Source organism: Boleophthalmus pectinirostris, unplaced genomic scaffold (assembly GCF_026225935.1).
Source record: "Boleophthalmus pectinirostris isolate CB_2022bp ecotype Guang Dong unplaced genomic scaffold, ASM2622593v1 HiC_scaffold_22, whole genome shotgun sequence".
NCBI classification, from domain to species: Eukaryota; Metazoa; Chordata; class Actinopteri; order Gobiiformes; family Gobiidae; genus Boleophthalmus; species Boleophthalmus pectinirostris.
In genome coordinates, this window is record NW_026571190.1 from 904,157 (window position 1) to 924,440 (window position 20,284).

The 20,284-nt window shown below is 44.2% G+C and overlaps 1 protein-coding gene across 4 annotated transcripts; it reads right to left on the reverse strand.

Annotated features, from left to right (window-relative positions):
* Nucleotides 1–136: 136 nt before the first annotated feature.
* Nucleotides 137–18,272, reverse strand: LOC110157760 (SUN domain-containing protein 2-like). Of its 4 annotated transcripts, none has more exons than XM_055158073.1 (17): nucleotides 17,850–18,272; nucleotides 17,675–17,725; nucleotides 16,591–16,701; nucleotides 16,300–16,394; nucleotides 14,670–15,038; nucleotides 12,577–12,693; nucleotides 12,401–12,481; nucleotides 11,669–11,769; nucleotides 11,332–11,382; nucleotides 8,194–8,232; nucleotides 4,920–5,135; nucleotides 4,629–4,751; nucleotides 4,432–4,546; nucleotides 2,747–2,862; nucleotides 792–965; nucleotides 443–532; nucleotides 137–339 (listed from the first exon to the last, which is right to left on the reverse strand). In XM_055158073.1, the coding sequence occupies exons 2-17, from the start codon at nucleotides 17,701–17,703 to the stop codon at nucleotides 223–225; spliced, it is 1,944 nt and encodes a 647-aa protein (XP_055014048.1). In that variant the 5' UTR covers nucleotides 17,704–17,725; nucleotides 17,850–18,272; the 3' UTR covers nucleotides 137–222. The 4 variants fall into 4 exon arrangements, with proteins under 4 accessions (XP_055014048.1, XP_055014049.1, XP_055014051.1 ...); XM_055158074.1 differs by having other exon boundaries at nucleotides 12,401–12,469; nucleotides 17,850–18,271; XM_055158076.1 differs by lacking the exon at nucleotides 17,675–17,725 and having other exon boundaries at nucleotides 18,104–18,272.
* Between the last annotated feature and the right edge of the window lie 2,012 nt (nucleotides 18,273–20,284).

A 20,284-nucleotide genomic window follows, 5' to 3' on the forward strand; every position in this document is an offset into this window, starting at 1 on the left:
TGGTCATCTCTGTCCTCTGCAGGACTGTCTCTGTGGTCTGCTGTACAGCCCACTGACCCAACAATCAACCAAACAAACATCCAGAGAACATTGGAGACTCACTGCACACTGCAGTGACACAGAAAGGACACAGGTGTGAGAAAATACCAATATATTTTATTCATCTTTGTAATAAATAAGAAACAGAGACTGCACAGCTGATTCCTAATGAACAGCTACATGTCATGTGGAGGCCAGTTGTCCATGAACACGGAAGCGGTACACACACGTGTACTCCACACGGCCCCAGTTTGACAGGACCCTCAGCTCCACCATGTGGTACACTGACTCAGTGAGGCCCTGAGGAGAGACACAAGGCCAAAGGAGGACTCAGTCAGTACGCAACTTCTCACAGAGTACTCACACACAGTACTCACTACTCACACTCACATACTGTACTCACAGAGAGGCTGAAGGTCTGTGTGGGCTCCCCATCCTCGTCGTACCTGAAGGTCCCCAGTAATGTCCCCTGCTCTGTTTCATTAGTCATGCCCTAAAAGGACAGGACACATGAGGACATAAGGACATGTGGCATATGTGTACAGTCAGTGGACATGTCCTACAAGCACTGGTCTGGTGTAAAAGGTTTTCTGTGCCAGTTTTAAAATACTTTTGCATTACCTCTTTAAAACACCATGTTTTCCAACTTAAAAATGTATTCTTTTGTAATTCTATGGGTGCATCATAGAGAAAAGCAGTAAAACCCTGAGTTCATCTGAGTAAGTGCACATGAGACAATGTGTGGTCCTCACGTAGACTTGGAAGTCCTTGGGGGCTGAGTCGATGCGGCCAGTAGGGGAGCTGTGGCGGGGCAGGTGGTCCAGGCTCACATGGCTGATTCTGATTGGATGAGACAGAGCGATGACCAGAGTGCCCTGAACACCATGGAACGCCCAGCACTTCCCCGGGAGCAGCACAGCCGGACCCTGAAGGGACACGCACGACTTTAGATACACAAGGTGATGGAGAACTGCAGCATGTTCAAGTCATTCAAGGGGGACTGAACACCTAAATCCAACCCACAGCCACATTCCAGAGCCGCTAAACTGGGCAGTGCCTGGAGGACTAAAGGGGAGAGTGACGAGGGAGGAGGGGTGGGTCTGGAGGACTAAAGGGGAGAGTGACGAGGGAGGAGGGGTGGGTCTGGAGGACTAAAGGGGAGAGTGACGGGGGAGGAGGGGTGGGTCTGGAGGACTAAAGAGGACAGTGACGAGGGAGGAGGGGTAGGTCTGGAGGACTAAAGGGGAGAGTAACGAGGGAGGAGGGGTAGGTCTGGAGGACTAAAGAGGACAGTGATGGGGAAGGAGGGGTGGGTCTGGAGGACTAAAGGGGAGAGTGAGGGGGGAGGAGGAGCGGGCTCTGGAGGACTAAAGGGGAGAGTGAGGGGGAGGAGGGGCGGGGTCTGGAGGACTAAAGGGGACAGTGACAGGGGAGGAGGGGTGGGTCTGGAGGACTAAAGGGGACAGTGACGGGGGAGGAGGGGTGGGTCTGGAGGACTAAAGGGGAGAGTGAGGGGGGAGGAGGGGCGGGGTCTGGAGGACTAAAGGGGAGAGTGAGGGGCCAGGAGGGGCGGGGTCTGGAAGACTAAAGGGGAGAGTGACGAGGGAGGAGGGGTAGGTCTGGAGGACTAAAGGGGACAGTGACGAGGGAGGAGGGGTAGGTCTGGAGGACTAAAGGGGAGAGTGACGTGGGAGGAGGGGTAGGTCTGGAGGACTAAAGGGGACAGTGACGAGGGAGGAGGGGTAGGTCTGGAGGACTAAAGGGGAGAGTGAGGGGCCAGGAGGGGCGGGGTCTGGAGGACTAAAGGAGACAGTGACGGGGAGGAGGGGGGTCTGGAGGACTAAAGGGAGAGTGAGGGCGAGGAGGGCGGGGTCTGGAGGACTAAAGGGGAGAGTGAGGGGGGGACTAAGGGAGAGAGGGCGGGTCTGGAGGACTAAAGGGAGAGTGACGAGGGAGGAGGGCGGGGTCTGGAGGACTAAAGGGGAGAGTGACGAGGGAGGAGGGGTAGGTCTGGAGGACTAAAGGGGAGAGTGACGAGGGAGGAGGGGGGGGTCTGGAGGACTAAAGGGGAGAGTGATGAGGAGGAGGGGTAGGTCTGGAGGACTAAAGGGGAGGAGGAGTGGGGAGAGGAGGGGGGGTCTGGAGGACTAAAGGGAGAGTGACGGGGGAGGAGGGGTGGGTCTGGAGGACTAAAGGGGAGAGTGACGAGGGAGGAGGGGTAGGTCTGGAGGACTAAAGGGGAGAGTGACGGGGGAGGAGGGGTGGGTCTGGAGGACTAAAGGGGAGAGTGACGGGGAGGAGGGGTGGGTCTGGAGGACTAAAGGGGAGAGTGACGGGGGAGGAGGGGTGGGTCTGGAGGACTAAAGGGGAGAGTGACGGGGGAGGAGGGGTGGGTCTGGAGGACTAAAGGGGAGAGTGACGGGGGAGGAGGGGGTGGGTCTGGAGGACTAAAGGGGAGAGTGACGGGGGAGGAGGGGGGGTCTGGAGGACTAAAGGGGAGAGTGACGGGGGAGGAGGGGTGGGTCTGGAGGACTAAAGGGGAGAGTGACGGGGGAGGAGGGGTGGGTCTGAAGGACTAAAGGGGAGAGTGAGAGTGAAAAGTGAAATTCTACTAGTAACTGCACTGGTGAAGAACAGTAGACAATGTCATTAAAACCCAGTTTATCAGCTTCAGTGTTAATCCTTTAAGACTGGACTGACTGTGCACCTGAATGACTGTGCGGGGGCTCTCTGAAGGGTACCACAGCGGCAGGCCAAACAGGGACACACAGGCCGAGCGCGTCCGGTATGTCTCCGAGCAACGAGTGCTGACCACGCTGGCCCCTGCACACACACATACACCATTTAATTCATTGCGTTCAGTTCCTGGAGACTGAACTAAACTCTAACCTTAACCCATATCTTAACTTTAACCCATGTTGTTGCTCTAATAAGAAAGGACCTGTGACATGGTGACCCAAATTTTGTCCCAATAAAAGAGGCAGGTCCCCATCATGTGTATACAGGGTGTCCCAAAAATCTGTCATCATTTTGCAGGCTAATACTTTTGGCAATTCTTGTTGAAATAACCTAACATTTTCACAGAATGTAAACCAATCAAGATTTTATATGTTATATTTTTGTTTTTTGCTGTTCACTCCCAAAGAGTAATTTTGCATCTTGAATCTGCTGCACACACTCACCCAAGACTGTGCAGCTGCAATGCAACATTTAGAAAAACTTCACCAACTGGCAAATTTGAACTTGTACCAAAAATGTGCAGAGTTTGTCTGCTTCTGCAGGCCTAAAGGATCTGGTACGCCAAACCGTCATTCGAGGAATCTGAGTTTCCAAACTTGTTCTCCTTATAGACTTCTTGGGGCTTCACAAGAGTTTTTCACAAACTTGCTCGGTGTGCTCTTCTGATGTTGATGTTGGTACCAGATTCTTTAGCCCTGCAGAAGCAGCCGAACTCTGCACATTGTTGGTACCGGTACACCCTGTACAATTTGAGTCCACACAGTGTGATAAATATCTGTGCACACACACATCAGGTTTTAAATGTTTTTTCCTGACATCAACCACAATTACCACTTGTTTAACTTAAACAAAAAATACATTTGGATTTCCTTTGAGATCAATAAAATATCTATTTTCAGTGGTGTGATATTGATGTGCGGACCTGCCCAATGTCCCCGTCAGAAAGTGATGTTAACTTACAGTGTGTGTCTAGTAGGGCTGGTATCATTAAGACGTTGCTGATATGATATATACCTCGATACATAGGCCACTGTAGGATACATATCTCGATACAGTGCACCTTCGATTCGATACGATATTTCAAATCGATTTGATATGATTTAACAAAAAAAAAAAGGTTTAATCATGGCTGTGATACTGAAAGTCTTTGTTAAACCACTTCTTGTGCAAAAGTTCATATGAAACACAAACATTTTAATCATTACAACAGTGAAAATGTCAAATGTGTCATATAAATGGGTTTCCTTCCACTAAACAAACAACAAAACTGTAGCACTGTAACAAAATAATTTTGTAAAATATACCAAAAAATACTCTTGGTGACATATTGATACAGCAGCCCACTATATCCATACTGTATCCTCATAATAAACAATACGATATATTGATATTTCAGTATTTTTGCACACCCCTAGTGTCTAGACAGATTTCAGTCCCCACAAAGCAGTAAATACCGGTCCACACACATTGCTGTCTCAAGGTGTAACTGAGACTTAAATGTTCAAATAATCACAACTGAGTACAGAGGAAGTGGGTGGGGATAGGGGGTGGGTGAAAACAGAGATTGTCTCAAGTCACTCAAGTGTCAAAGGCAGGACACAGTAGGATCACTCACACGGAAAACTGGGCCAGGACAATATTACCCTGACTTACCCTGAGACTCTAGGGCAAAGTCGGCCATCTTGTCTGCTAGAGGACGTCCACAGGTCCCACATGTCCCCGAGGTCCCCGAGGTCCCCGAGATCCCCGCGTGGGCAGCAGCCTGGTCCTGACACATCACAGGCAGTCACACATCTCTAATGCCAATCTTGTGCCACCATTACAATAACGTCCACTCCGAGCTCACTCACCTGCAGGCGGCGGGTCAGCCACGCATCCAGTGCCTGCTCCAGCTCTGGGGACAGGGAGGAGACCGGGACGGGGGCCGAGACGGGGGTTGGGAGGGGGGCCGGTGTCTGTTCCATCTGGTACACCTAACACACATCATCAGCGCTGTTCAGAAGCACACTCACTCACTAAACTTAACCCTCGAAACCAGGACTAAACCAGGACTAAACCAGAACTAAACCAGGACTAAAACAGGACTAAAATCAGGACTAAAACCAGTCCACATGTGCAGAGATATGAGTCTTTACATGTACCTGCTCCTCCAGCGCGCTCAGCCTCAGGAGCAGATCCTCTGCAGCCCTCTCACTGTGGGCCTTGAGCTGCTGCAGGGTGGACTGAAGATCCAACAGGCGCTGCTCCTGCTGCTGCTCTTGCTGCTGCTCCTGCTGCTGCTCCTCCTCCTGCCTCTGCTCCTTCTGCTCACTGATTTGTCTGAGGACCCGGAGATCCGTCTGCACCTGCCGCTTCAACTGAAAACACACGGCTCAGATCAGCTCCAGTTCGTACGGTTTGGGTCTTGTAACAACACAACATTTGAAATTGTTCATAATTTCAAATAATTACTTATCTGCATGAAACAAAAACTGGAACAAAGTTTAAACATCTTCTCTGTCTGGACAAAACGTCTTCTTTTTGTCACAACAGCTTCAGTGGTCCCATTATTCAACCTCATAATCTAATCCACTTCCTTTCTAGATTTTACAAACATTTTACAAACAAAGTGCTGCACAAACAAATTAAATAAATAAAATACAATAAAGCATAAATAAAAACAATAAATTTAAAGTGTAAAATGCATAAAGCTAAATAATAATAATAATAATAATAATAATAATAATAATAATAATAATAAAAGACACAGAGGAGCACACAACTCACACCATGTTAAAAGCCAGAGAGTATAAGTAGGTTTTAAGATGAGACTTAACTCCACTCTGGGGGCTGAGGACATGGGGGGGGCAGAGCATTCTAGAGCTTAGGGTCAACCACACAGAAGGCCCTGTCCTCCTGGTTTTAAGTCTCATCTTAGGCCCCACGAGCTGGAGCTGGCCCTCGGACCTCAGAGAGCACGGGGGTGTAAATCAGGCTGAGGTCTGAGACGTACGGGCCAGTCCATTCAAAGCTTTAAAAATAAACAATAAAATCGTAAAATCAATTCTAAATCGAGAGCCAGTGCAAAAACACGAGGATTGGTGTGATATGTTTTTGTTTTTTGGTTTCTTTTAAAAATGGCAGACGGGAAATGTGTTTTAGGAGATGCCCGTGTAGAGCGCACTGCAGAAGTCCAGACGTGACAAAATGAAATCATGCATGATCTGTTCAAAAAGATGAAAAGATAAAAAATATTTGACTTTGGGTAAAAGCCTCAAGTGACAAAAACTCGACTTTAAGACGCCATTTATCTGCTTATCAAATCAAATTGGATTTGAACCCCATAAGATTAATATGGCAAATCTGTGGAGCTACTCCCTCACGTGTAGATTTGGTTTAGATTAGATTTCTTTCAAACTCTGACAGGGCGTCGGACAGGGAGGGGTAAAGAGTATTGTTTACCCAGGGACCAGTGTAAGGAGGGGCCCCTCCCAATCTTCTAATATGCATTTTGCATTAGATAACATGTAGTATGGGCCCACCAAGAACATTTTTACTCCACCAGCTCAGGATTTGATCTGATCTCTGTTATAATGTTGCTTCCTCATCACAAACATACATGGAGTTTTGTTTTGTTTCATTCATACATGTGTGTGTACAGTGCTGGGGAGTAACAGATACAGATTACATGTACATGAGTTATGTAATCAGAGTACAAATTATGAGTAACTGTATTCAGTTACAGTTACTGTTTCAGTGAGTGGTAATTGGATTACAGTTACTTGGTTGAAATAAATGGATTACACGGCGGCATTTTCCTGTTTTCACATTTTGGGCTATTCCCTTTTTTTTTTCTTTTTTTTTTTTGGTAATTCCACTCATTGCCGGACACTAAACCAGGACAAACCAGGTCTAAAACCAGGTCTAAAACCAGGTCTAAACCAGGTCTAAACCAGGTCTAAACCAGGATTAAAACAGGTCTAAACCAGGTCTAAACCAGGTCTAAAACCAGGTCTAAAACCAGGTCTAAAACCAGGACTAAAACCAGGTCTAAACCAGGTCTAAACCAGGTCTAAACCAGGTCTAAACCAGGTCTAAAACCAGGTCTAAAACCAGGTCTAAAACCCAAGGACTAAAACCAGGTCTAAACCAGGTCTAAACCAGGTCTAAACCAGGTCTAAAACCAGGTCTAAAACCAGGTCTAAAACCAGGTCTAAACCAGGACTAAACCAGGTCTAAAACCAGGTCTAAAACCAGGTCTAAAACCAGGTCTAAAACCAGGTCTAAACCAGGACTAAAACCAGGTCTAAACCAGGTCTAAACCAGGTCTAAAACCAGGTCTAAACCAGGACAAAAACCAGGTCTAAACCAGGACTAAAACCAGGTCTAAACCAGGACTAAACCTGGTCTAAACCAGGTCTAAACCAGGACTAAAACCAGGTCTAAACCAGGACTAAAATGAGGTCTAAAACCAGGTCCAAACCAGTTCTAAACCTGGTCTAAACCAGGATTAAAACCAGGTCTAAACCAGGTCTAAACCAGGTCTAAACCAAGACTAAACCAGGTCTAAAACAGGATTTAACAGGACGTGTCTCCTCCTCTTCTATCAATAATATTTTTAATTTGGTTCAGTAAAATCTGGGCTTTTCATTTTCTTTTATCAGACAAAACATCTTATGTGAAGATTTCCTCATCTTTGCTTCTCTACAGCAAATCAAGTAATCCAAAGTATTCAGATTACGTTACTCACTTTAAGTAATTGAATGGATTACATTACAAACTACATTTTGGGGTATGTAATCTGTAATCTGTAGGGGATTACATTTTAAAAGTCACCTTCCCAACACCGCATGTGTAACACAAACATATGTAGCATATGTAGGCTGAGTTTAACACCACACACCTTCACTTGAACCATTTGGATCATTTCAGCCAGTCTCTACTAAACAAAAGGTAAATAGTAGTTGTTAACTTGAAAACTACCACATGACATCACAAGGTGGAACACAGCATTTCGATCTTTGGAGATGTAGACAGACTAAAAAACCAGGATTACTCAAACATGTGTGAATGAAACAAAACTCCAGGTATGTTTTTGAGGACGTAACAATATTATAACATGTTATAAAGCTCACAAGAGTCAATTTGAGGTAATATAGGACCTTTAATCTTATGGTTTAAAGTCCTTTCAACTGACAACAATTCCCTTTTTGGGACTGAATAATGGCGCCACTCAATGAAGCTGTTTAGTTACACTGACAGAGAAGGCGTTGAACTTGCCAGTTTTTGTTTCATGTGGATAGGCCCAGTGAGAGGAACCATAAACCAGGTGAACAAATCTGCATCTGACAGTTCCACAGCAAACTCCACCTGAGAACTCTGCCCAGTTTCCAGCTCTGTTTAAACTGTGTCACACAGTAGCTGTAGAACTCTTACCTCGGCCAGAAGGAGGTCATGTTTAAGCTGCATTTCTCTCTGTAAAAATATATTTTATAGTTACAAGTTAGTAAGGTAGAAAGAGTACTGAAAATGTCTACAATTACGTGAACAATACATTTTTAATTCAATTTTAAAAGCATCACCCCTCACTCCCAAGTCGTATACTGTTGTCAGAATACTAACATGTCAAACTCACTTTACTACAATACGATAGTCCATGATCAGGGGTGTAGTGGGCATGGTACGCGGGGGTACGCCGCCCACCTACTTCTCCCGACATGAAATATAAAATAATAACAAATGTAAAATAGCTACAACTTAAATGTCAAACCGGAGCTATAGGCAAAGGTGAAAACAATCTGCACAGACTCATGATATCTGCAGCACTGTTCTATAGTGACCTGTGACGTGAGGAACCAGGACTGAACCAGGTCTAAAACAGGACTAAAACAGGACTAAAACAGGAGTAAAACAGGTCTAAACCAGGATTACACCAGGACTTAACCAGGACTAAACCAGGATTAAACCAAGACTAAACCAGGACTAAACCAGGATTAAACCAGGATTAAACGTAAACAGAACCAAGACTGAGTATCTGGACGGGCCCGAACGTGCGCCCACGTAGACCGTTGGGTGACCTGGTTTAGTCCTGGTTTAGTCCTGGTTTAGTCCTGGTTTAGACCTGGTTTAGTCCTGGTTTAGACCTGGTTTAGTTCTGGTTTAGACCTGGTTTAGTCCTGGTTTAGACCTGGTTCAGACCTGGTTTAGACCTGGTTTCCTGGTTTAGACCTGGTTTAGACCTGGTTTAGACCTGGTTTAGTCCTGGTTTAGACCTGGTTTAGTCCTGGTTTAGACCTGGTTTAGACCTGGTTTAGTCCTGGTTTAGACCTGGTTTAGTCCTGGTTTAGTCCTGGTTTAGTCCTGGTTTACCTGGTTTAGACCTGGTTTAGACCTGGTTTAGTTCTGGTTTAGACCTGGTTTAGTCCTGGTTTAGACCTGGTTTAGACCTGGTTTAGTCCTGGTTTAGACCTGGTTTAGACCTGGTTTAGTCCTGGTTTAGACCTGGTTTAGTCCTGGTTTAGACCTGGTTTAGACCTGGTTTAGTCCTGGTTTAGTTCTGGTTTAGTCCTGGTTTAGTCCTGGTTTAGACTTGGTTTAGACCAGGTTTAGACCTGGTTTAGTTCTGGTTTAGACCTGGCTTAGACCTGGTTTAGTCCTGGTTTAGTCCTGGTTTAGACCAGGTTTAGTCCTGGTTTAGACTTGGTTTAGACCTGGTTTAGACCTGGTTTAGACCTGGTTTAGTCCTGGTTTAGTCCTGGTTTAGACCTGGTTTAGTCCTGGTTTAGACCTGGTTTAGTCCTGGTTTAGACCTGGTTTAGTCCTGGTTTAGTCCTGGTTTAGTCCTGGTTTAGACCTGGTTTAGACCAGGTTTAGTCCTGGTTTAGACTTGGTTTAGACCAGGTTTAGACCTGGTTTAGTTCTGGTTTAGACCTGGTTTAGTCCTGGTTTAGACCAGGTTTAGATCTGGTTTAGTCCTGGTTTAGACCAGGTTTAGATCTGGTTTAGACCTGGTTTAGTCCTGGTTTAGACCTGGTTTAGATCTGGTTTAGTCCTGGTTTAGGCCAGGTTTAGATCTGGTTTAGACCTGGTTTAGACCAGGTTTAGATCTGGTTTAGACCTGGTTTAGACCAGGTTTAGATCTGGTTTAGACCTGGTTTAGACCAGGTTTAGATCTGGTTTAGTCCTGGTTTAGACCAGGTTTAGATCTGGTTTAGACCTGGTTTAGACCAGGTTTAGATCTGGTTTAGACCTGGTTTAGACCAGGTTTAGATCTGGTTTAGACCTGGTTTAGACCAGGTTTAGATCTGGTTTAGTCCTGGTTTAGACCAGGTTTAGATCTGGTTTAGACCTGGTTTAGACCAGGTTTAGATCTGGTTTAGACCAGGTTTAGATCTGGTTTAGACCTGGTTTAGACCAGGTTTAGATCTGGTTTAGACCTGGTTTAGACCAGGTTTAGATCTGGTTTAGACCTGGGCATGTGTTGTAGCCTATGATTTATGTTCTGTGGGTGATTATGGAGTTAATATTAATAACATGATTCTGCCTCATTTTGAATAAAAAAACATTAAATTTATTAGTGATTTTTACTGGGCTGGCGCCTTTATGTTTGTACTGAAAGTGATTTTGTTTTTGTTTTTTTAAAGGTAGGTAGGTGGGCCAGATTCATCATGTTAAAAACGTCACGAATCGCATGCTCCCACTTAAAAAATCCCCTCTACACCACTAGATACAATTACTACACTAATGACTAGACTAGATACTGAGGCTCTCAGTGGTCCATGATGTGTGTACACTCACACATGTGCTCATTTATTTGTTCTGATACAGCTCAACATCAACTAAACTATTCATTTTTGTCCTGTCAGTGTGACTTTTTTAGTATCAATACCTGCTCAAATGAGTATCAAATTTCAATAATAGTTTTAATATTGATTAGTCTAAACCAGGACTAAACCAGGTCTAAACTAGATCTTAACTAGATCTAAAACAGGTCTAAAACCAGGACTAAACCAGGTCTAAAACCAGGACTAAACCAAGACTAAACCAGGACTAAACCAGGTCTAAAACAGGATTTAACAGGACTAAACCATGTTGCGCGAACGTGTCTCCTCCTCCGTCTATCAATAATATTTTTAATTTGGTTCAGTAAAGTCTGGGCTTTTTATTTTCTTTTATCAGACAAAACATCTTATGTGTCTTTGCTTCTCTACAGCAAATCAAGTAATCCAAAGTATTCAGATTACATTACTCACTTTAAGTAATTTAATGTATTACGTTACAAACTACATTTTGGGGTATGTAATATGTAATCTGTAGGGGATTACATTTTAACAGTAACCTTCCCCACACTGCTAATTACATGGCTAGAACTATACTCAAGTACAAGTGCATATTTAAAACTTTCCTCAAAAAGTACAATTAGCCCAAAAATCAACTCAATTACAGTAGAGTATTGTAATGAGTTACTTTCTACCCCTGCAAGTGAATACTGAAAGTGAATACTGAACTGTAGCTTTTGAATGAAAATAAACACAAACACTTTCTATCCTTTTGTCCATTTTTTGTGAGACGTACCTGAATATGCTGCAGGTTTGCCTCTACAGCAGCAGACACAGCAGCAGCGTCCTGGACCCACAACAGAGCAGGATCAGTTCAGAAAGACATTACACTTCTGTGGGGTATTCATGGTTAATACATATTTACTCCCCATGTTACTTTTTCTTGTTTTGAGAATGCTCTATTCTCTCAAAACAAGGTATTAACATATTTAGTTTCAGTTTTGCTTTTAAGGCTCTGAGCTCCCCCGCCCTGTGCTCCCCGTGTTAAATAACTTTCCCTTTTCACAGCACGCTCTTTTGTATATTTCTGTAGAACGGTCATTATCTGATAGACACTCGGCTGAGATGGTTACCAGTGAAGCAGGCTGAGGACCAGAAAGGGTCGCATCAGGGACTATCACAGAGGGTCCACTCCTGAAGCTCAGTCCAAAGAGGATGGAGGTCCACCAGGCACCTGCAACCAGACCACACCCATTAACACCATGACAGCCGTCGTGACACCCATCGTGAACCCATCATTGCACCCATCATGGAACCATCATGACACCCATCAACACCATGACACGTTCAAAGTCCCAAAAAGTAAATTTTGCATAGTACTCCATTTTTAAAGAATACAAACTGTTATGGTGTTTAGTAATAAATACTTACATACATACGTACATCACAATTTTACATTTCAGTTTTGAAAAAGTATCGAAAAAATGGCTCATTAACAAAAACAGTGACTTCCTGTTGTAAAGCGCTGCACTGAAAGGCCCCGTGCCTTCATTGTGACATTTCACGGGAACAAGCTGCAGATTTTCATTCACCTGTTTTTATTATAAATGGCTACTCAACATTTTTAACTGAACAAACTTACATCAGAGTCTATATTTCTCTAAGGAGTTGTTGGGGGTACAAGCAGTAATTTTCTGATCACTAATCTCTTAAAAACAGGACAAAGAAGGATTACTCAAATATAATTCCAAATCATTACAACACTGTTGAAAAGTGCATTGTCCAGTTTGCATAATATGTCTCCTTTAGCGCATTTCCTGAGTAGCTCAAGTAACACAGTGAAAGCTGTGACAAGTGTCTCTCACCGAAGAGGAGGAGGAGGAGGAGGAGCAGAGCACACAGTTTCTTCATCCAAGCGCTGGGCGAGGGCTTTGCTGTGAAAACAACTATTATACATATAACATACAACATCCATGTAACATACAAGTAACACACAGGCCTGCAGAGGAATGTGCTGCTGCTCAAATCTGCTTAGACTCACCCGTGACACCCGTGACACCTGTGACACTCGTGACACCCACAGCCGGTGTGAAGGGCCAACCAGAGCTGGCCAGCTGGATGAGTCTATTGCCACTGGATTGGACCACTGCTCCCAAGTCTGTCAAAAATGTCCAAATAAATAAAACATGTTTTACATCCATAGAACTGGGAAATAAATACATGTAAAAATATATGGGAAAACAAAATGTAAAACAGCACCTACGCAACCACCTGTTTTTTCACTCTTGTAAAACAAAACTAAAGTGGAATTTTAAAATTGTTTGTCAGTAAATTTTATTTTCCAATGATACTAAAAAAGCCACAGTATGTAACTTTTTAGCCAAAGATAAAAGCAAGTTTTTTTGTTTTTATTTCAGTTGTGTTTTTTGCACTGAAAAACACAGAAACTTGTGTCTTTACACTGTGTGGGCTTGCATCTCCACAAACCTGACTCTTATGTGGCCAGAAGGTCTCCTTCTGCCAGTGTTGGGGAGTAACAGATTACATGTACCGGGATTACGTAATCAGAGTACAAATGATGAGTAACTGTATTCAGTTACAGTTACTGTTTCAATGAGTGGTAATTGGATTACAGTTACTTTGCTGAAATAAATGGATTACAGGGCAGTATTTTCCTGTTTTCACATCTTGGGCTAAACCAGGACTAAAACCAGGACTAAAACCAGGACTAAATCAGGACTAAATCAGGACTAAACCAGGTCTGAACAACATGACACCTAACAGTAGGTGGACATAATTTAAGGCAGCAGTGATTTCATATAGAAATAATTTCTCTATCTATAATATTTTTTATATGCTTAAGTAAAGACTGGGCTTTTTATTTTCTTTTAGCAGAGAAAACAAAACATCTTATGTTAAGATTTCCTGGTCTTTGCTTCTCTACAACAAACAGTTGCTTATTCATGGAGGTTTGGGCTCAACAGAGAATTTGAAGAGAACAAACATGAATTCTCAGGATGTGGTTGTTACATTTATGTAGTTTTAAAAAGCATAACAATATCAAGTAATCCAAAATATTCATATTACATTATTCACTTTAAATAATTTAATGGATTATGTTACAGACTACATTTTGGGGTATGTAATCTGTAATCTGTAGGGGAATACATTTTAGAAGTAACCTTCCCAACACTGCCTTCTGCTTGTTTCCATGGAAATGTTCTTTCTTTTAGCTATAATATTCCACAGTATGGCATAATACTGATTTATCTCCATGTACAATTTCCCAAATATGGTACATTTAACCTTTGATTTCCATGGAATCATACCACCTCCAGAAAGTTACATAATGTACCTTTAAATTAGAAAACAACCTTTAAATTAGAAAGCATTTTTTTAAGGATTAGTATTGAGTAGAGTCAAGAGAATCGAATCAACTTTTCTCTGTTTTAAAGGTACAATACATCACTTTTCAGGAGCGGGGCACACAACCTGCTTGGCTCTATTCTGTGTCCAATCAGAAGCACATGCTTTGATAAAACTTTACAAAGACAAGTGGATCTGGAGCTGTGTCCTGTCTCTCCAATTTCAGAGGGCATGATTGACAGGCGGCTTAACCAATCAGAGACACAGGCTCTGTTCAAGTCAAAAACAAACATGGCTGCTTGGACAAAAAAAGAAGAAAAATCTACATAAAGGTCTGAGAAACAGCGTGGATTTTTACAGATTCAACCATCAGCAGCACAGTGGCAAAGCAGCTGCTGCCTCACAGCAAGAAGGTTGTGGGTTCAATTCTGGGGTGTGTGGGGCCTTTCTGTGTGGAGACACAAATTCTCCCTAAAAACACTAAGAACGTGTATAGTGAGATTCTTAATTCTTAATTGATTTCAGGTAAAATAAGTTATGCATTTTGTCCTGGGCGAGAACGATTTGGAGAGGAGGCATCTTCCTCATTTGAGAGACACATGATTCAAAAGCTCAGAAGTACCTGAAAAAACAGAAATTCTTACTGTGAGCAGAGGTGCCTCTCCACAGATCAGACCTGCAACTCGGCCTTGTGGTGCCACTTGCTTCTTTCCGCTTGGTGGTAGATACATTTTAGTAGCGCCCCTTTAATGGACCCGCCGCACTCACCTTTGAGGCTGGACGCAGCCTTGGTGAGCCACGCCTTGGAGACTGTCCGGGCTCCTGAACCGCTCCCTGGTCCACTGCTGCAGCTTCTGTGGCTCCTGTGGGGGTCCTCAGATGAAGAGTACCCTGAACTGTCCACTCCACTGTGGGCACGTTCTGACTGGAGCTGGAAGTGTAACACAGGCCTGTTCCTGTGGGTCCCGGAGGCAGAGGGGCCAGAGGGGCCAGAGGGGCCAGAGGGGCCAGAGGGGCCAGAGGGGCCAGAGGGGCCAGAGGGGCCAGAGGGGGGAGGTGCACGTGGAGCAGAGAGGGGGACAGGGGCGGGGCTCCGCAAGGCCGGTCTGGAGACAGCACTCCAGGTAGGAGAGGGAGCTACAGAATACATGAGGAATAATGACAATGATCAGGTGACATCAGAACAGATCAGTAATAGTTGTTATTCACTTTTACGTCACAAACCAGGAAGACGTTTGGAAACATGTAACGACTACTTCTGGTGTAGTTCCCGACACTGGACTCACCGACTGACTGTGATCAAACCCACTGAAGTAAATGTGATCAGTGGTAAAATGAAGACTGCAGATGTATGTGCTGTTTGAATCATCTGGAATTCGGCCTCATCTCTTCTAATCACACGTACCAGTGCACTCAGAGTTGTGTGTCAGTGGAGAAATGATGAAAACTGAGGGATGGTTGGAATTGTTGATTTGCTGAACATAAAGGAACACTACAATGACATGGAGATGAAGAAAACTGGAACATTTTTGCAGACTTACTACTGCGGACAGAGCACACTGGAAGTTGTCATCGCATGTTTCCAAACGTCTTTCTGGTTTGTGACATAAGTGTGAATAGAGACTATAGGCATCCATTGTATTAGTTCAATATATTATTACTCAAGTAGTACAAAGTTGTGGTTCCAGAAGAGTAACTGCAAGAGTAAGTGGAACTACAATTTATATACAATTTATATTTATATATCTAATTTATAATTTGAAGCTATTGTATTTTGAAGGACAAAACCTTGTAAATAATAAACTTAGCCTTAAAAATAATGCACAAAATCTGTTAATATCTGTGGATTTTCCAATTTTTATAATGATGAGGGCTGCAAGAGGAGAGGAGCCTCAGCACATTCTACTGTCTCAACACGGGGCTATGCATAACTGCAACAATTTCACCAACTCTATGCCTTATTGATAGTCAGTGTCTTATTTATAGTTTGCAGTGGTGTCACACTGGGGTGTTCCATTCTATATACATCTGTATTGCACAGTTACCATGGATACACATATTAGCAAACACTGCCAAAAGAGTTTTAATATGGTCTGAAATCAAGACTAGGGACTAATTTAATAGTAAAATGCAGCTCAATTGTTGTAGTTCCAACTAGATCAGTCTTTTTTGGTCAGATTGTGTTAAAGTAAAGCTCAGATTAAAGTCTAACAAAGCCTCAGACAGAGCATAGCTACAATAAGCATCACCCCCATAGGGAATGTTAACGTTGCAAAGTCTTAATGCCTGTGGTGAGTGGTGAGACATAATCACTCTTAACCTTTGTGCAGTTGACAGAATTCAGTTCTTTCAATCTTTTGGTTTGCACTCTGATGAGCAGCTCAGACATGGGGCTTACCGTCCTGTGCCCCCTCCGGACTGTTCCTGGAGCTGGCAGGACTCACATCTGTCTCTGAGCGCTTCTTTCGTCCTCCACTTTTCTTCTTAAACACCCTGAGTGAGAACAGGCAGACGGGAGTAAGACAGGGGTAAGTGGGTGCAGACAGAGGTAGAGGGATAATGACAGGGGTAACAGTTCACCCACAAAGGTTAGGGGACATGCAGACAGGGGTTGGGGCGCAGACAGGGGCACAGACAGGGGCGCAGACAGAGGTTACGAGTGACAGACAGGAGTATGACAGGCTCTTACTTGACGGGGTTCTCTCTGTAGGAGATGGTGGTGACACTGCTCGAGTCCGACTCTTCGTCTGAGTGATAGTATCCTCCCGAGAGCAGACGTGTGCTGCGGCGAGACATGACGCTAATACACATCACACACACGTACATGCACACACACACACACACGTACACACACACATACACACACGTACACACAGACACACACACACGTACACACACACATACACACACACACATACACAGGGACAAGAGGGAGAGCACAGTCATTACAGTACAGTGTCAGTCTAGTGTATTCCAACTTGAAATGACTCAACTTGAAATAAAGTCGTACTGGAGTTGGTACGAGTCATATGTAATGTAATCGTAGCATATGGGCTCATGAGGGAGCAGGTTAAAGTGTATATCAGCTCCATACAGGCTCATTCTCCACAGTAACAGGTTCCTCTGTGGAGGCAGACCTGCACCTGCTACTATGCTCTAACCTCATCTTTTGAGGAAGTGCTCAGTTGCAAATATTAGTGTGCATGTGTATTAGTTTGCTTTGGTGAGAGCACACAGGAAATAAGTGTTCACAGCACAACCACACAGGAAGTGCCACAGGAAGTTAGAGGACTGCAGTGTGTCGTCACTGCAAGTTTCCCGCTCAGCCCCTGCCCTAGAACCTCACCCTAAACCTCACATCAGCACCCTACTGTGCCCCTCACATCAGCACCCTACTGTGCCCCTCACATCAGCACCCTACTGTGCCCCTCACATCAGCACCCCACTGTGCCCCTCACATCAGCACCCCACTGTGCCCCTCACATCAGCACCCTACTGTGCCCCTCACATCAGCACTCTACTGTGCCCCTCACATCAGCACTCTACTGTGCCCCTCACATCAGCACTCTACTGTGCCCCTCACATCAGCACTCTACTGTGCCCCTCACATCAGCACTCTACTGTGCACAGGCCCTTGGCCTAAGTGGCCCTCTTTGTGAGGTGTGCCACACACAAGTAGTTTGCACCATAATCTCCCTCCCAAATCCCCCTAAGCTGAGCTCAGCGGGCTGTCGTGTTCCTGGCGGGTCCAGGCTGGTCCAGATTGTCCTTACATCTCAGCTGAGAGCTCTCTGTGGGACATGAGGCTCCTCTGATGTAAGAACCTGTTAGGAATAAACACAGAGCGGCTCTCAGCTCACAAACAGCTGGGCCCTCACACATCACAGGCCTAGTGCAGGTCACAGCAGGGCAGACAGAAACAGCGCGTTACACAGAGGAGGCACTTACCCGCTGCTTTGGGATGACTCAATAGTCTGCAATGTGGCCGTAACTCTTCAACTCCTACAAGAGGCGACGACAGGCGACAACCTGACAAACTCTACACTATCTAAACAGGTTCCTCCTGAAGAAACTGATGCGCGCACAGCCTGATGGAGGAGCGGCAGCGCGTGTCCACGGCTGATAACGCGGAGCGCATCTACCAGATAAACTGTGCGTAAAGTCTGCCCCATAGACTGTATAAATATGGCCTGCCCACTCACGCAGTTTGCTCTCACATCCGCCTCAGGGAGAGTGCCCTGCCGCCCGGAGTCTGCCTGTACTCTGCGGAAAAACCGAGCTCAAGCAGCGGTGGGTCGGAGGTGATCTGACCGAGCCCTGCGCCCCTGTCTCGGCCGCACAGAAGAGCTTGTGCCCGGTCTGGGATTGCAGCGACAGCAGCGTCAGCTCTGTAACTCCGCCCATGGGCTGGTTAGCAGGAGAAGTTCAGAGTTTAGTGAGACTTTGCACGAAAGTTATGCTAATGCTCTTAGGTTAATAATACTCTTTAGTGTGGTGCACGCCATAATTAAAATCACACTACATTTAGAGATGTTTTGGTTGGTGGAAGTTTAAGTTTCTATCGAGCTGATGACTGTACAATATATTGTTATTGTAAGCAGCCCTGTGTGTACCTAGGCCTACTACATAAGTCTACTTACCAAGAAATACTTTTGAGCTATTGGCGCCCCCTGATGTCTGCTGACTAACAGAATAGAATAGAAAGCCTTTATTGTCATGATACAGTATAATGAAATTCATAGCTGCTCTTTCAAAGTACAAGAATTAAACTAAATAAATAAAACAAATTAACAGTTCTCATTCAGTATGGTGACAGCTTTGGGGAAGAAGTCCCTGAGTCTGTTGGTCCTTGCTGGAATTGACCTGAAGCTCCTGTCAGAAGGCAACAGGTTGATCAGGTGGAATCCAGTCCACCTGTTCAACAATCCAATGACAAATCAGACCTCAGTGGTAGACCTTAGGCAGGTATTTCCAAATGTCTTCACAGAGGGCCGCACTGAGCAGGATCTAAGGGGGCCCTAAGGAAAATCTGATATGGCCCTTTGCCACTTCATTGCCACTCGGGGTCAAGTGATTATTCACATGTCACAACATGACACCCCGCTGTCAACATCTACACTAAATATATCTGCAGTACTCAGATCAGAACATTTTGAATACAACAGACATTTTTCCTGTTTTCTAGTGCATTTAATAGCCATATTCTAATTGACTAAAGTGTGATAATATTTATGGATTATGTGTGTGCTATGCACAGGCCCCTTAACATGCTCTAGGATGGTCTAAAAATTAATACTTTCAACACAACACTGTGATTCACTCATTAGAAATTGTGATAGAGTGGGACACTCTGGTGTTTGCTGATTTGATAAAAATCTGCGAGAGGGACCCTGGTCAGAGAGTGGGCACAGAGAGGGCTGGTGCACCAGTGAACTTTATTGCAGATATTGTAGTTACAGGTTTACATGGAATTGGCAAAGCAAGGTTATGGGTGTGTGTGGCTAAAACAGGAACAAAGTATAAAAAAAAAGTGGGCAAATAACATACGATTTCTCTTCTTTCTGCTCCTTTTCATTCATTTCTTGTATGTCAGATGTTGTGACACTCTTGATGTCTTTTTATACTTTATGAATGAAATAAAATAAATAATTATAAAAAAAACAATATTAGAATTATGGTATATAAAACATTTAAAACATCTTGGAGTTGTGGTCTGTGGAAGAAAAGTAATTATTCTCTGGTTTTAGTTTTCATTCTGGTTAACGAATACATGTGATGTGTTTTACACTTAAAGACTTTACCCATGACACCATCAAAGGCCCTGGGGTCTTCACCTGTTGCCCCCTGCTGCTGCTGTCCTTCCTGATCTCAGCTGTACTTGAAATGCTCATCTTTTGAAACAATGATCAGTATTTTACCAAAAGGGGGTTTATGAGGGGGCTTTGTTATTGCTGTGAAATTGCGCCAAATGTTAATCTGCAGATTTTACCCACCTCTTGTGTATAAAATGCTTGCTTTACCTTTGCTCATGGTCAGCTTGCTCCAGAGACACCATGCATGTCAGAAGCTCACCATCTGCCTGCTTACAACATTCAACTTCCAACCAATAAAGACACCACTACAGCAAACCAGATATGAACATGGAATTTTTCTTCTTCAACAGATCACAGTGATATATTCTGCAATTTAAAAAAGTACTGCCTATGATCATTTGTGTCAAACCAGCAAGATCCCTGAGGGCCAATAAAAACTGATTTGGGGGCACATTTGGCTCCTGGGCCAGCTCTGGACACCACTGGCCTAAAGAGGTGTTAATCTAAGTAGGCCTAATATGTGGGTTGGTAATTTGATTCTAGTTTTTATCATGTAGGCCTAGAGTTGTT